This window comes from Pollicipes pollicipes, unplaced genomic scaffold, assembly GCF_011947565.3.
Source record: "Pollicipes pollicipes isolate AB1234 unplaced genomic scaffold, Ppol_2.1 Scaffold_3087;HRSCAF=3621_pilon_pilon_pilon, whole genome shotgun sequence".
In the NCBI taxonomy this organism is placed as follows: Eukaryota; Metazoa; Arthropoda; class Thecostraca; order Pollicipedomorpha; family Pollicipedidae; genus Pollicipes; species Pollicipes pollicipes.
The window spans coordinates 47,217,744-47,233,119 of NW_023596225.1; the positions used below are offsets into that span (position 1 = coordinate 47,217,744).

Consider the following 15,376-nt stretch of genomic DNA (forward strand, 5'->3'; position numbering starts at 1 on the left):
TCACTGGACAACGCAAGACGGCTTGCGTAAAAACACGCGCGGCTTGAGTGTTTCGTTTATTGAAACACAGCGAGTCAGGTCACAAAAAAGTTTCACAACATCAGCATTTGTGCGTTTAAATAGAAAACATTCTTTGGCATTTGACTAGTACGCCGCCGCCTTGTAGGCCGAAGCGGGATGGCTGTAGGCGGGCTTGTAGGCCGGAGCGGCAGCGTTGTAGGCAGGGGCAGCAGCCTTGTGGGCAGGGGCGGGGTGGTACTCAGGGTAGGTGGCCTCTCCCTCGTAGGTGACCTCAGCGTTGTAGCCGCCGTAGTGGTCAGCGACGTACTTGACGTGCTGGACACGGCCGTCGGGCAGAGCCACCGAGTAATATCCCTGGGTGTTGTGGCCATCGCTCTCCTCCTTCTTGGCAAAGCTAGCTCCGGAGTAGTGGTCGTTGACAGCATAGTCGTAAGCGAAAGGCTTGGCTTCCTCCTTGTACTGGGGCTCCGGGTGGTAAGAAGCGGGCTTGTAAGACGGAGCAGGGTGGTAGGGGGCGGGCTTGTAAGACGGGGCCGGGTGGTGGGGCGCCGGCTTGTAGGACGGGGCAGGGTGGTAGGGGGCGGGCTTGTAGGAATGAGCAGGATGGTAGGGAGCCGGGGTCGGCTTGTAGGCCGGGGCCGGGTGGTAGGGCGCGGACTTGTAGGACGGAGCAGGATGGTAGGGAGCCGGGGTCGGCTTGTAGGCCGGGGCCGGGTGGTAAGGGGCTGGCTTGTAGGTCGGTGCCACGTGATGAGACGTCTTGTGCTCCGGGGCGGCCGCGGCAGCAGCCAGAACGGCGGCAATAATGAACACCTGTAATGCCATAACGATTATGTTACGGATATGCGAAAGTAATCTTAAATAATTTCTCAACGGCTTTACTACATTCGATTCGATATCGTTATTACATTAGGCTCTATTACAGTCGACACATGTAATGACCACATCTGTCATTCAATTCGCAGCTCACACCACAGAGCACTGAAAGCACATGTAAAAATACCGTGGTTTGTAAAACGCTGCCTTTCTCAAAGCCAACACAAATCCGTAGGCATTCGCCAAAAGTTAGGTTTTTCTGGTGTTGACAGTTTTGGTGACATTCATTTCGGTGCCCATTTGGGTTCGAGATACGTCGTTGTAAATGACGATTCCAGAGCCTGCACGGCAACTGCGGTGGAGTAATGTCATTTAGGGTTACCTCAGGTATACCTGGGCCATTTTTCCATGACTGTGATGTAGGGACGCTTGGCCATACTTAGTTTGGAGGGAAAATGCACGGTGCTTGCCGGGAAAGGACACAACAAACGTCCATTTTCAACATCAGCCTCATGGAAGAGACTCAATATGCACCAAAGACTATCCACACGACTGCTAGCTTTATGATTCCGTGACTACGTCAAACACATTGGCCCAATGCCGGTGGCAAATGGCTCCGTGGCAGCTACCAGCGCACTTGTCCAGCTGTATGCTTGGTGACACCTACCTTCATGCTGTGTGGTTTAGTGGCCGGGTACGCCGTGCAACTGGTGCAGATTCCCACAGTGTCTTTGCTTTTATAGGTCGGCCAAGACCAGATCTTGGCCTGAGGTCACGGCCCGCTGCGCCCAGTCATAGGCTGGCCCACACTGTTCTCCTGGTCGGACCGATGAATAAGCGCAGGACCCATGGCCACGCCCTTGGGCGCGCCCACTGCCACCGGCTTGAACCCGTGGCCGGAAGCTTAGAGCCAGCTCATAGGCGAGGCAGCTGCTCCACGAGCGGGGATGATGATAACAGTCTAGCTTCAGCGGGGGAAAACTGCGTATTTTAATCAATCGCGACAATGGGTAGCTTAATATATCCGCTGTAATACATTTCCCAAGACCGTGTGTTGTAGCCATCAGCGCCACTACACGGCTGGACTTATATTCGGGGATCATTGTGCTCCAAATGACAGGCTGTTTGAACGCCGCTTTCATGTCATGTTCAGTTTATCTGGTGAAGGATTCCGTCACAGTAGTTTTGATCAGGGGTTTGGTTGTTCGGAGGGACGTTGATAGTACATTCTCAGCGTGCGTTTCTTCCATTCATAGAGCGCATTTCTTCTCACATTATCCTAAGCCATACAGCTAACCCGTGACATTGGCAGAGAAAGAAGAGAAGGATATCGCATGGGAGATTGCTTCAAAGATCCGGACTAGAAATTGCTTTGCTTTTTATAGTAGTAGTCAAAGGTTATTGGGGAAAATTGTTTTTTAATTCCAACAAATCCAGAGCAGCTGACGCATTCCATTTTTGCGTGCGTTTCATTCCATGACGCATTCCAGTTTTTCTTCGACAGTGGTGCATTTTTGCAGAATATGCAGGAGGCAGAGCGATGGAAAATGGTTGTACACCCCTCACCCCCACCAAAAGCGTGTTTCGTCCGGCCGAAAGCGTCTTTTTCGTCCCTTATTGGACAGCCTTTTTCTCCAAATTGGGGGCTTTCCCTCCAGCTGAACAGGATTCCTCTGACCTTGAGCCGTGATGCAGTGAGCTAAAGCACAGCCCTGAGAGTTTGCCTCTGCGGTGTACTTACCTCCATTCGGCCCACGCCAATGTGAAAACGCGACAGATGTTCCAGCGGAGCGAGACAACTCCGGGCCAACATAAGGCTACCAAATAATTTCGGACAGTGGGCAGCAAATTCTTTGCATTTAACTTCAAAAACCATTCGCAGACAGCATCAGAGCGCAGTCGATGCTTGCGGCTGGGGGAGTATGACATGATTTGTAACGGAAGAAATGCTTTGTGAGGTAGACCAGCTCATGACGGTACCTTTGCACTGCGAACAAACTAACAAAGTCCACAACCTCTAAAAGTTACAGTACATACCTTATCGATGAGCCAGCAGCAGTTACTTTGCTCTGGGACCTCAACTGTTCCAGTTGTGTTCCGTGCATGTCCGTGCGGTTATCCGCAGAATTTAACTCAGTTATCTTGTCACTAAATAATGGCTGTTAGATTCTAGACGTCGCTGCGCGTGGTAGTGTTCATGATATTTATAACCATAGTCGTTTTCCTGATGCCCAGATTCCGGGTATATATATATATATATATATATATATATATATATATATATATATATATATATATATATATCAGTGAGTGTCGTGATGGAAAACCACGCTCGAACCTGACGTGGGAGGGGTGGGGGGAGATAAAGCATCATGAGCCGCCCACCCCTTGACTGTGCCGCTGCACAGGACCGATCCCCGTGAGGCACGAATCAGAAGTGAGGGACCAGCTCTTGCCGCCCACAATCCCTGACGTCATTGCCTGACTTACGGCGCACGCAAATGAGCATCCTTGCCTCTCATACAATAACGGTCTGAAAGCTACACGCTCGCGGCTTGATTCGTGCAGTGCTGTTGTTCGCATGGCAACCCGGCACTTCCTTGGTGTAGTGAAACCGGGCGCAGGCTGCACGAACTTTTACTTATGATTTCACCCACCGGATGGCGGGAGTATAGACTGGGTCTTTTGCTGCCCAGTGCCTGGGTGAAGCGCAGCTCACAGGCCTCCATTTTCCATTTTCCATTTCCATTTTCCATACGAACCATTTTCGTAGACAGGGTCTGAGTCGCTTGGTCTCGAGACTCATCTTACGATCATGACCAGATAACGCGGTGATAACAAGTCGCGGGATTGCACACGCTCGCCGGAGAAGCACCGTCATTCGCGATTCATTCATTCATTCATTCATTCTGTCATTCGCGACCGTTGTTAGAGAATGCTGATGACACGAACGCAATCACTGCTTTGTTGGGAATTTAATGTTTTGCACCGGTTAGCATATGTTTATACAGTGTCTGCTGACTGGAAGATACTGAACCCTTTATTTCGTCGACAATCAACAGGTCTTCCCCATAACTCGGTTGACTGTGCGTCTAATCTGTGGTCACTTTGTCTCCCATCACGCCCACCGAACCCCTGTGACCCATCGATGACGAACAATCTGCAACTGGACAGGTGGATCAAGCTTGCATACGCATCTGTGTCAGCCGGCAGCTCAGCAGCTTGGGTGGACGTGACGCCAGCAGCTCAGAACCTTAGGTGAACAAGGCGTCTGCAGCTCAACAGCTTGTGTGGACGTGGCGGCAGTAGCTCAATAGCTTGGGTGGACGTGGCGGCCGGCGGGCGTGATTTGCTCCCGGTTCTACCACCATGCGCACCTACTCCCATTTCCACTCGTGTGGGGTGGAGATGAGGGGGCACGTGGGTACAGGAAGGGAACAAAAGAGCGGTGTCCGAAACAGCGGACGGACGGGCGTGGTCTTTAAGATCCTACCGGGAGTTTCAAGGTCTCTTTGAGATCCCACCAGGAGTTTCAAGGTCTCCTTGAGATCATGCCGTGAGGTCTCCTCGAGACCTTATTGGGGCTTTCCTTAGAGATCCTGCTGGGAGGTCTGCTTGGGATTCTGCCAGGATGTCTCCATGAGATCCTGCCGGGAGGTCTCCTTGAGGCCCTATTTGGGGCTTCCCTGGAGATCCTGCTGGGAAGTCCCCTTGAGATCCTGTCGGGATGTCCGCTTGAAATCCTGTCCTAGATACCACGGTACGCGTACAAAGCGCCCAGCCTGGCAACAGTGTCCTGAACTGAGCGATCGGGAGGCCGGGCACATATCGGGATGGCTCTGTTCAGCGCACGACGTGGGATCAAGGCTGTTAAATTGGAAGTCGGTGTGAATGGCCGCTGCAAGCGGTGAGATCGCCGTATGTACAAAAACTGCAAAAGCTTAAACCCTTCATAGCACGTTAAAACGTCGCTTTCAAATAAAAACGGCTTTTTCATCCACAGTTTGCTCGCATCGGCTTTTAGAAGCACCTTAAAGATCTTAACAATCGGTGGCGTTCCCACAATTTTTGGGTAAATGGCAAACATGGATTGGATGGAAGGGATATACTAGGTGTGTAGCTGGAAATCTTCCACTAACCTTTTGCCATTTTCCATACATTGCGGAGAAGTCTTCGCATTTAGTTAGTTGTATTTTAAAATTGGCTGCAAATTGTCCTACCTGATCCCCCTCCCTCCCCCCCCCCCCCCCGCCTGCCTTTCCAGCGCCTCATGGCAACGCCCATGCAAGCAGCATCTTCCTGCTCCCAGTGCTAGTAACTGGGCGCAGCTGGCTTCATGTTGAGGCGCACGGCTGCGCAGGGCAATGATAATGGACGCTACTATCGTGCCCCGCCCGCCAGCCCTGACCGTTAACCGATGTGACCCCTCACCCCTCATCGGCCTCTGATTATACCAAACAAGGCGGCCGCGCTCACGGTGTGAAATCGCCCAGCGCGCTCATCAAACCGGCGGCGATTTTCGATACGCTCGGGCGCGCCCAGCCGCATCCTTGGCACAGAGACGGGTGCCGCGCCTGCCCCAGCCACAGCTCGGGTCCCACCCAGCCTGCGGACCTGAGCGGCGCCCAGTCAGGCGGAAAGGCCGACCTGGTCCACGGTCCGGGGAGCGCCTGCAGCCGCCACCTCTTCCGCAGCCGACCACGCCGGCCAGCCGTGTGTAACGCGCTCGGCAGCTACTGAAGGTGATCACCGATGGGAGGCCGACGGTGCCGTGCGTAGGTGACGAGCTTAAATGCCACCTGTTGGACACAGAGCGGCGCGCGAGGTTTTAAAAAAGCAACTACCAAAGGAGCTTTATCATTTTATCTTTCCTACGATGAGCAGAACGTTCTCAATACAATCAGCAAGAGCCAGTCTCGGGGCCAAGACAAGTGATAGCAGGCTCTCGGGAACGCAACTGTCAAGAAATCGTCTGGATCTTGGGTCGGCCGGCCGGCTCTGGCCCGATGAAGCGGCAGTGTCGCAAACAGTTTTTTATCCGCTGTCCACTCTCCCGATGTGTCTCACCACGCTCCCCTCGGGCTGACGGTTTATGGCCGGTGGAGGAGGCTGATCCTGCGTGGAGTGTGTGCGGGGGAGGAGAGGGGGTGTCACCCCTTCCCACCGGAACATGACAGGCGCGGGCGGCGGCGATCCCGCCTCGCACGCGCAATTGTGCTCCACATGTCCCAGCGGCGCGCCGCGATTCCACCGGGACACGACAGGCGCGGGCGGCGGCGATCCCGCCTCGCATGCACAATTGCGTTCCACGTGTCCCAGCGGCGCGCCGCGATTCCACCGGGACACGACAGGCGCGGGCGGGGGCGAACCCGCCTCAGCACGCGCAATTGCGTTCCACGTGTCCCAGCGGCGCACCGCGATTCCATCTGACCCAGTTAGCGGTGTGTGGCCGCGCCATGTTTGCAACGGCCGTGTCAGGGGACCTTCACCTACTGCCTTTTGACTGCGTCTCGTAAACAGGCAAACGGTGACGCCTCTATTAGGGTATGCATGAGGGAAATAACTTACTCTGACGAAAACAAGCCGGCTGCGGCCGCCGCCGGGGCAGAGAAAGCAGCCGGTCGGCCGACGCTTGCGCTAAGAAGAGGGGCCAGCGTGAATTGTTTCCTGCAGTGTTTACCGCGCGGCGGCGCTGGCAAAGGTGGCACGCCGAGTTTATGTGACCGTGACCGCAGTTACAGAGCATTAATGAGCCATTTACCTCCCACTGCAATCAAAACAACGCAGTCATAACCGTACATTGTGGCTTCTAACTCCGCATGGGACGCCGTCCCTTGGGGCTTTACAGGCGGTTTGATGAAACAAGGGGGAACTTAAGAGAAGCAGTGGTAAAAGTATGCCGCTGGTATTGGCACGCTGTCATATTACTTAATTATGCTGTCATTGACATCATCAGATTATCATCCGCTCCTGAGTGATCATCACTTCATCAAGCATTGATTGTTGCATAGCCAAGCATACCTGTGTAATTGGGTAATTTGTGCCGAATGGCCCCCTGCTATGGCCGCATATGAATGTTTCCATGCGTCGTTGCAGAGCCGCTGGGAGCATAAGGCATACCGATTGACCTAGAACATTTCCAGGTAATTCCCACAGCGTTGGGTCGCCAACTCATAGGAGACTAAATGGTCCATTATTGCCATTCAGAACTGTGCCTCATAATATCTCTCCCGTCAACAACACACATTCGTTTTTGTAAACGATTCGTGGTGAGTGAACAACAAGCGCCGAAGACAAAAACGTAGCAAAGTCAATGCCAACTGTCCAAGATTGTCACCACACTGGTTCGTGTGGTCCAGGTGAGTGCACCGACGGGTTCCATCCGCCCGCTTCCGGTCAAGCAAGGCTGAATGACACCGCTCAAGAAAAGGGTGGTACAACCAAACGCCCACCTTGACACATTACCATTGAGCCGTAAAAATGCAGCAATTAGAGTGTCCGCAACGACGCACTACGCATACACCATGACAAATGGTGGGTCAAAATGGGTGCACTGGCGTTGGATGGCGTCAGCTTATGACTCCTGTCGACCACACGCGTTCAGGCAACGTTTTATCAAAACTACCTGCCTCGGTCAGATTGTGGACAGAATGACCTTTGGAACTGGACCGGGCCTAGCACGTCTGGCACAATTGTGACTAGAAGGTGTCACATTGCAATTAGGTTTGTTACGTCACGCTGAATGTATCTTTATTCTTACTACATTAAACAAATGTGATGCATCTGCTTTAAAGCGCTGTCATGTATGGAAGTTCGTATCTCTTTGGGGGAAAAAGTCCCCAATGTTGCCCCTCCCTCCCCCAATAGCACGCCAACCCCGATGCTCAGACCACTGGGGGGGGGGGGGGGACTTAGCTTCATCCACAGCCCCTCTGTCTTCCAAATATGGGCTTCGCCCCCCACCCACCCCATACCTTTCGCGACGCTTCACCCTCGGCTCCTCCACCGAAACGCATGACACTAACGCATTTCATATCGTACATGTGAATCTTAACAGCGCCGTGATTTTGGCAGAAGCCTCAGTTGTCGATCTTTGACATATCTACCGAACCATTCGCTTGCTGCTTGGAGACAATCGTTCCGCGCCGCAGCCGAGAGCCGAAATGAACCGACCAGTGTTGGTTTTTTTCACTCCGGCTGATATTGATGGATGAGTTAGCTGAGCGCGTGAGCCGCTTCGTTCCATCAAGCTCGTCCTGTCGCGCACCCGCGTCCGTCATCCATCTCCGCGCATTACCCGACCGCGGCCGGCGCGGTGCCGGCGGCCGGCGGGTCGAGGTCGCCGCACCAGACGACCCGCCAGCGACCCCCGCCGCGCTGACCCCGACCCCGCGACGTCACCAGGCTCTGAGCGGATGACGTCAGCTCGGCCGACCGCGCCCGCGTCAGCGGGAGGGGCGGCGGCGCGCCCCGGCCACGGGGCGCAGGGTCGAGGTCGCCGCGGGCCGCGCCGCGAATAGCTCGGCCAATCGGTGTTTACGCGCGCGCGCGGGCGACGGACGCCGGCGTGGGAGCGGCCGCGCCCGGCAGGCGTATCGACCGGCTCCGCCTGATCGGAAGTGGCGGGCCAATGGCCCGCCGGCCGGCGGCGGTACGCTTCGGGCGCGGCCGCCACTTTCGATTGTTCTCGGCGGCGGCGCCGACCTTGGCGCCGCGCCGTCGGCTGCCCACGCGCGCCGCCGTCGGTGCCGATGATCATCGACGTCAGCGCCGGCCGTCGGCCCGCGCCACGAGCCGGGCGTTGGGGGGGGGGGGGGGACCGCCGCTGCCGCGGTCTAACCTCGCCGCGATCCAGGCTATGTCACCATTAATTACATGGCGGATTGGTGAAATAGATAGCTCAAGCGGATGGCTATCCATTCAGTACAATCAGGGTAGCGAAGCTAGATCGACGCAGTTCATCATTCAGCGGCCGGCGCTTGGCTAATGCTTTTCTTCACGACGGGAACGGCTATATCGGAGTTGATGAATACGGTGCACACGCCGTCCATCCCCTCTCACCAGCCGACCCGGCTGCTGCCCGCCGCTGGGGGACCTTCGGCGGGGTCATCGCACCGGACACCATGCGAAACGGAACTGGTCTCCGTTGTCAACAACGTCATGTCGGTGACCACTGGGACGTATCAGCGCCCTGACCCCGTCCCGCCCCCGCCCCCGGCCCCGCTGCAGGACGGGTCATTTCGCCGCGTGACGAGCCGTTGACGGTGCGCCCACGGCCGCCCTCACGTCAAGGATAGGAGCGCTGACCCGGCGTGAGAGCCACCGCCGGCACGCGGCCACGCCATCGATCGGAGGCATTGCCGGCTGTCGGACGAGACCCGGGAGGTCTGTCGACCGCACTGACGCCACCCCCTGCCCCTTCCCACTAACGATCACTTTCGGATCAGCCAAATATGTAAACACGTAAGCATCCAAAGGCATATGAAGTGGAGCCCTACGATAATATTAGTCTAGATAATAGATAATATTAGTATATCAACATTTCAAAACATATCTAAACCGTGGTCCTGTAGATAAGCATATCACTGTTTCTACTCCCAAGCAAATATCTATAGGCAGATAAAGCTGATCTGCTGCAGCTTTGATAGACGTGGAGGCTGGCACGGCCGAGTGATCAACGGCCACTATGGTCAGGTGTCCAGTGGCAGCCTCCGGCTTTCAAGTATGAAGCATTTGAAAAGAATGAATCCTGGTAGCAGGCCTATGACAGGTAAGAGTGTCAAATGTATATGTTTATAGTTAATTCATCTTACAACGAAATATTGTTACAATTCAAAAGAAGCTCGGCCCCTAGCCAGTTCGGCGTCGTGAGAAAATGCTTACAGAATGTTTGCCCTCCGGTCATGCCATATTCCGCTGCGTTACTCCCATGGCGACATTGGAGCTTACTAAGCTTCCTGGCAATAGCATGTGGATTGTGGTACTTAGCACACCTCATTAATGCCGTCTTGTAACCACGCAAGAACAGCTCGAAACAAGGCAGGTAGAGTGGTGTGTAAATTCTCCACTCTGGTTCACACAGGGAAGGCATTCATGACGTGAAGCAACAATGTGGTCGCTGATGGATACCGAAATGTTCCTTTGAACACACGCAACAACGCCGGACGATGCGGACCCGCTTTACCATCCGGCGGTATCGGAGACGATTTCCCGTCCACTGCGCACAGGCATCCGTCATCGGCGACAGACAGCGAAACGCGTCCCCTTGTCGCTCGCGCGGAATGGCGGAGACGCGCGGCTCGCCGGTCCAGAAGGCTTCCATCCGACGCCGAAGCTGGACGCTTCGGCGGCAGCCGGCAGCCCAGCTCGCCGGGCGGCAGCTCGCTCCGGCAGCCAGCTCGCCGGGCGGCAGCTCGCGGAGACGGCAGCTTCGCAGAGACGACAGCCCAGCTCGCCGGACGGCAAGCTCGCAGCTCGCCGGGCGACAGCTAGCAGAGACGACAGCCCGTAGCTCGCCGGGCGGCAGCTCGCAGAGACGACAGCTCGCAGCTCGCCGGGCGGCAGCTCGCAGAGACGACAGCTCGCAGCTCGCCGGGCGGCAGCTCGCAGCTCACAGAGGCGACAGCTCACAGCTCACAGAGGCGACAGCTCGCAGACGACACCTGGCGGCGATGGGCCCGCCGCAGGCGCCCGTCAAGCGCGGCCAGATGGCCTCCCACCGCCCCCGGCGCCGCGGCCTCCCAGACGGCGTGTGGTGTGAGTGGGTTGATCAACTGCGACTAACGAAGCCTGGCGACGCCGGCCGAGCGCGCCGTTGCGACACGGCGACGGCGGCGTTCCGCCCGGCTGGCACGCGGAGAGCGGCGCGCGAGATGGGTCGTTGCATCAGCGGCGGAAGCCGGCGGAGATAGTCGGAGTCGGCGGCCGCGTGGAACCGACGCGGGGCGCTGGAGAGGCAGCCGCTGCCCGCTCGCTGCCTGGGCGCTGATAGACGACGCGCGACAGTCGTGGTGCAGCTGCACTCAGGCCACCAAATCAGATCACGGAGAGCCGTCCTAAGACCAGTTGTTGACGTTAACTGCACCCGAGCAGCTGCCAAGGTGTATAAGATGAGTTGTTTGAATCCGGCGAAAGGGCAAGCAAATTTCGGGCACATCAGACAGCAAAGACAACATCACGACCTACTCCGTTATAAGGTTCTGTTGCATGATAGGCCTCAGGCATATGACAAAAGGTATTCGCGTTTTGTTTGCTTTTAAAATATTTCAAATTGTCATACATATTCAGGCGCGTGGGAATATCTCAAGAGGGTCGGGGCTAGTAACGTCTTTACAATCAACTCCTATCATGTCGTGACTTGGACAACGAGCCTAATGTTAATTTCGCAAAGCGCCCAACATGGACCTTCGCATCCTGGTTGCTACGACCCTCGCACATATTGCCACAGGAACAGCTGTAGACAAACGGCACGTCACGGAAAGCAGCAGCACCTTCGACAGCACCGCCCATTAACACGCACAGCAGCCAGAACGTTGATGCAATCCGATTTTTTAAACTTTCAGCATCACCTCTGCAAAACATGGCCGAGTAGGGCGTCAGTCAAGGTCACACACGGCGGCTAGTTACCTCACAGTGTTAGTTAACGGAGTGATTAATTCGTGCACGTTCACCACATCATTAGCTGACAAGGGCATGAATACCCGCAACTCCATCATACAGCACAGCGAAAGTCCTGGTCCAATGATGCATATCAATCGTCCGCGGTCGAAATAGCCGCCGTCACGTCCGAAGGTCGCACCAATTCCTCTCCAACGGTGCCGAATCCCGCCGCAGTGCCTCCCCCGCAGCAGTCCTTCGATCCCCGCCATCCATGTCGAAGAAGGAGGATCCGCCCCGGCTACCCCTGACATCCGGGGGATGTAGTGGGGATGGGGCTGCGGTGAGGGAGGGGGTCAGACCCACCGCCTGCTGTCGTCAGGAGCAGGCGGTGGTCTGAGCAGGTCGGTGGTTCGTCAGGAGCAGGCGGTGGTCGAGGCGCGGTTATTTTACCCTCAGGTAAAATAACCGCGCCCTGTCGACGACAGGGCGCGGTTATTTTACCGCGCCCTGTCGTCGATGCAGGGATCCTGGCCAAAGGCAAACCCGGTCGTAAGCAAAGCCTGAGGATGAGGGAAGAAAAGGAGGAAGAGGAGGAGGAAGAAGCGGAGAAGAAGGAGGAGGAGGAGGAGGGCGGGGACGGATCCCAGACCCGTCATCCAATGTCGTAAGTAGTGGGATTCCTACCCGCTGTTGTAAGCACGGCTTCAGGACAGTGTACCCAAGACGAAGGGACAGTGCTCCCCTCCCCACCACTGCTGTTATCAAGACAGTGATCCTATCCCGCATTACTGTCTTCAGGACAGTGATCCCTACTCATCCCGTCATCAGGACAGTAATGACCTGGTCGCGGGCGGTCGGCGCCAGCCCGGGCGTTCGGCGCGCCGCCGCGCCCGCCCCGCCCCGCCCGCCTGCCGTACACAGCCGGGGGCGGGCCGGCGAGCGGGGCGGCCGGCGGCGGTCAGCGACTCAGCGGGTGTGCGAGAGCGAGAGTGGGCGACGCCCGCTGTGGGTCAGCGGGCCGGGAAGCGCCGTGGCCGCCGCCGGCCAAGGTCACGCCGCACGCCGGTCGTTGGCTGCCGCGTGGCGCGCCGCCGCCGCCGCCTACCCTCCCGGCGAATTAGCCACCGTCCCAGCCGCCGATCATTACCGACGCGGACTGTGACCGACGCGCGACGCCTGCACAAAGCCGACACAACAGTCGACCTTGACCCATATCGGTTCGGCACGGAGGAGCGCGAATTCAGCCAGTGCTGCGCGTGACAGCGTCTGTCACAGACGCCACTCCGCCATCTGGTCCTGGCCCTCCTCCGATCTGGTGCAAGGCCGCGCGCCGGCACGCCGCGTCATCGTTGGTGAGACGACAGAAGAGCCGGGACGACAAGGAGCCGCGGGTGGACAGGCGTATCCGATATTCTGGGGCTTCCAGACCTGCGACCATGTCCGGGCGGGTTGGGTCGTTGGATGACTGCCAGTCGTGCGGGGAAACACAGTCGTTCGCTGGATGAAAACGTGCCGGTCAAAGCTACAAAAATGCTCATCATTTGCGGCAATGTTACATATATTTATCAGATGTTTGCAATGGGAACGCAACGAGGCCTTCGACAGCGACATGTCTGTCGGGAATGTTGTATGAAATCTTATCCATGTCGATAAACCATTCTCTGTAAGTAAGACTGTGCGGCGCCGAAAAACACGACAAAACGATGGAAACTTCCGCTTTCGACCTTAACATCTGTCCACCGTGTCGATCTCACAGTTAGAGCAAAATGTTAAACACGTAAGGATTCTTAAGCCATCAGGACCACTCAACTACCACTAGATTCAAGGGCAAGTGTTGTCCGTAGCAATGCAGGGCGACTGCAGAGCTAATCCGGGATAGCTGTGGATGGCAATCGAGCCCAGGTACCTGCTCCGGAGGCACGAGGCGCTCCCTGTCGCGTGGGTTTGTGAACACCAATCATTATATATGACTGATGAGCTGAGAGGGCAGCTCAGGCACAAGCTATTGAGATATTCCCGGCGTGGTGACCTAGGCTGGAAGCATGAGGGCTGCAGGCGCAGCATCGGACAATTACAACTGGTGGTGAACAGGTGTCCATGCTCCCGTGTGCACGATCAAAGGTGACCCTGCGTTGTACTACTGGTTTCAAGCTAAAGCGTAAAGATTTTATCGTTTGGCAGCGACACGTTACAGCTGTCAGTGACGTAAGGTCCCTTTTTGCTGCCGTGCGGCCATTATGGCTCATGTTTCGTCGAGACTATTCACAATTAAGACAGCATACGACCACACTTGAATTCGAGACATGGTCAGCGCAGTCCACACCTGCCGCAGTCATTAATTACCATTTCACGGACCGTGGGGCCATTGCCAAGAGAGACTTGGTCACGCCTCACGCCTCACGCCTTGCGCGTCACGCCGGGAGCCGCCTGCCTACTGACATTCCGGCCTTGGTCACGCCGCTGTGGCCGGCGGCGACGAGCGCCTCAGGGCCCGGCCGACCGTCGGCTCCGGACACGGCGCTCTGCCGGGGCTGGGGAGAGGAGCCCCAGGGTCCAACCGACCGTTGTTCTGGACACGGCGCTCTGCCGGGGCTGGGGAGAGGAGCCCCGGGGTCCAACCGACCGTTGTCTCTGGACACGGCGCTCTGCCGGGACTGAGGAGTGCAACCTCGGGTTCCAACTGACCGTCTGCTCGGACACGGCGCTCCGCCGGGGCTGGGGAGAGGAACCCCAGGGTCCAACCGACCGTTGTCTCTGGAGACGGCGCTCTGCCGGGGCTGGGGAGAGGAAGCCCCAGGGTCCAACCGACCGTTGTCTCTGGAGACGGCGCTCTGCCGGGGCTGGGGAGAGGAACCCCAGGGTCCAACCGACCGTTGTCTCTGGACACGGCGCTCTGCCGGGACTGAGGAGTGCAACCTCGGGTTCCAACTGACCGTCTGCTCCGGACACGGCGCTCCGCCGGGGCTAGGGAGAGGCATCTCAGGATCTGACTGACTGTCTGCTTCGGACACGGCGCTCCGCCGGGGCTAGGGAGAGGCATCTCAGGATCTAACTGACTGTCGGCCCGGACACGGCGTTTGCCGGGGCTGAGGAGAGGCGCATCAGGGTCCAACTGACCGTCGGCTCTGGACGCGGCGCTCCGCCGAGGCTGGAGAGAGGCGCCGAGCCTGAGCGGGTGTCACGCACCGCTGCTAACGAGCGTGGACATGTCCAGCACGTGCATACTAACTTCGGCAGCCGCCGCTCAGGGCAATTATACGTCCGCACCCCCATCCACCCACGACTTTCTAAACGCCGAGCGAACGGTGCGATAAGCTTTCCACGACGCGTCTGGCTCATGAAGCGTGTCCCGTTCGCGGAATATGAAAGGTGTTACGTTGACGGGTCTGCTGCGCGCGCGTGCTCTGATCACCTTTTCACATGCGAACGGCACGCGATCGTTCCCCTTCGAGGGGGTCGCACCGGGTGATGACGTAACCGGAGCCGCCGGTTCAAGTGCGCGTGAAATGCGAGGTCAAAGGCGGGCGCCAAACGGGGCGCCGGTGAACTGAGCGCTGGAGCGCAACACCGTCCTACAGCGGGCGGCGAGAAACTGGGCGGGGTTGGTCGAGACTGTGATAATGCGGATGAAAATGGAGGGGGAAGGTGGAAGACAGTAATACCTAGAACACGATCTGCAATCAGGCGCGCAACACGATGGAAGGAGTGATAGTAATGCAATCAAATCAATCCGCTTAGTCAAAAAGACCGGTTTGATTCAAAACTGAAGATGTGTCTGAGCAAACTTGCGATAACTACACGGTGAAATATTTAATCGTCTACAACATCACTCGCTATCTATATTCAGCAAGCAAAATATATATGCTGTGCCAAACATTGTAGTTAATGCTTGGCGGACACAATTTTTATTTCATCAATTTCTTTGATTGCCATCACGCTG

The 15,376-nt window shown here is 56.7% G+C and overlaps 2 protein-coding genes across 2 annotated transcripts in view; both read right to left on the reverse strand.

The window, feature by feature from the left end:
* Positions 1-246: 246 nt before the first annotated feature.
* Positions 247-567, reverse strand: LOC119114893 (cuticle protein 7-like; the record flags this gene model as incomplete). Its single annotated transcript, XM_037238947.1, has 1 exon — positions 247-567. A coding segment is annotated over one exon (321 nt), but the record flags the coding sequence as incomplete, so codon positions are not given.
* Positions 568-5,309: 4,742 nt separating this feature from the next.
* LOC119090294 (cuticle protein 19.8-like) overlaps positions 5,310-15,376 on the reverse strand; it is a 22,863-nt gene continuing 12,796 nt past the window's right edge. The window contains exon 2 of the mRNA XM_037213078.1: positions 5,310-5,443. Within this exon, the coding sequence (XP_037068973.1) occupies positions 5,310-5,443 (134 nt within the window). The remainder of the gene's footprint in view (positions 5,444-15,376) is intronic.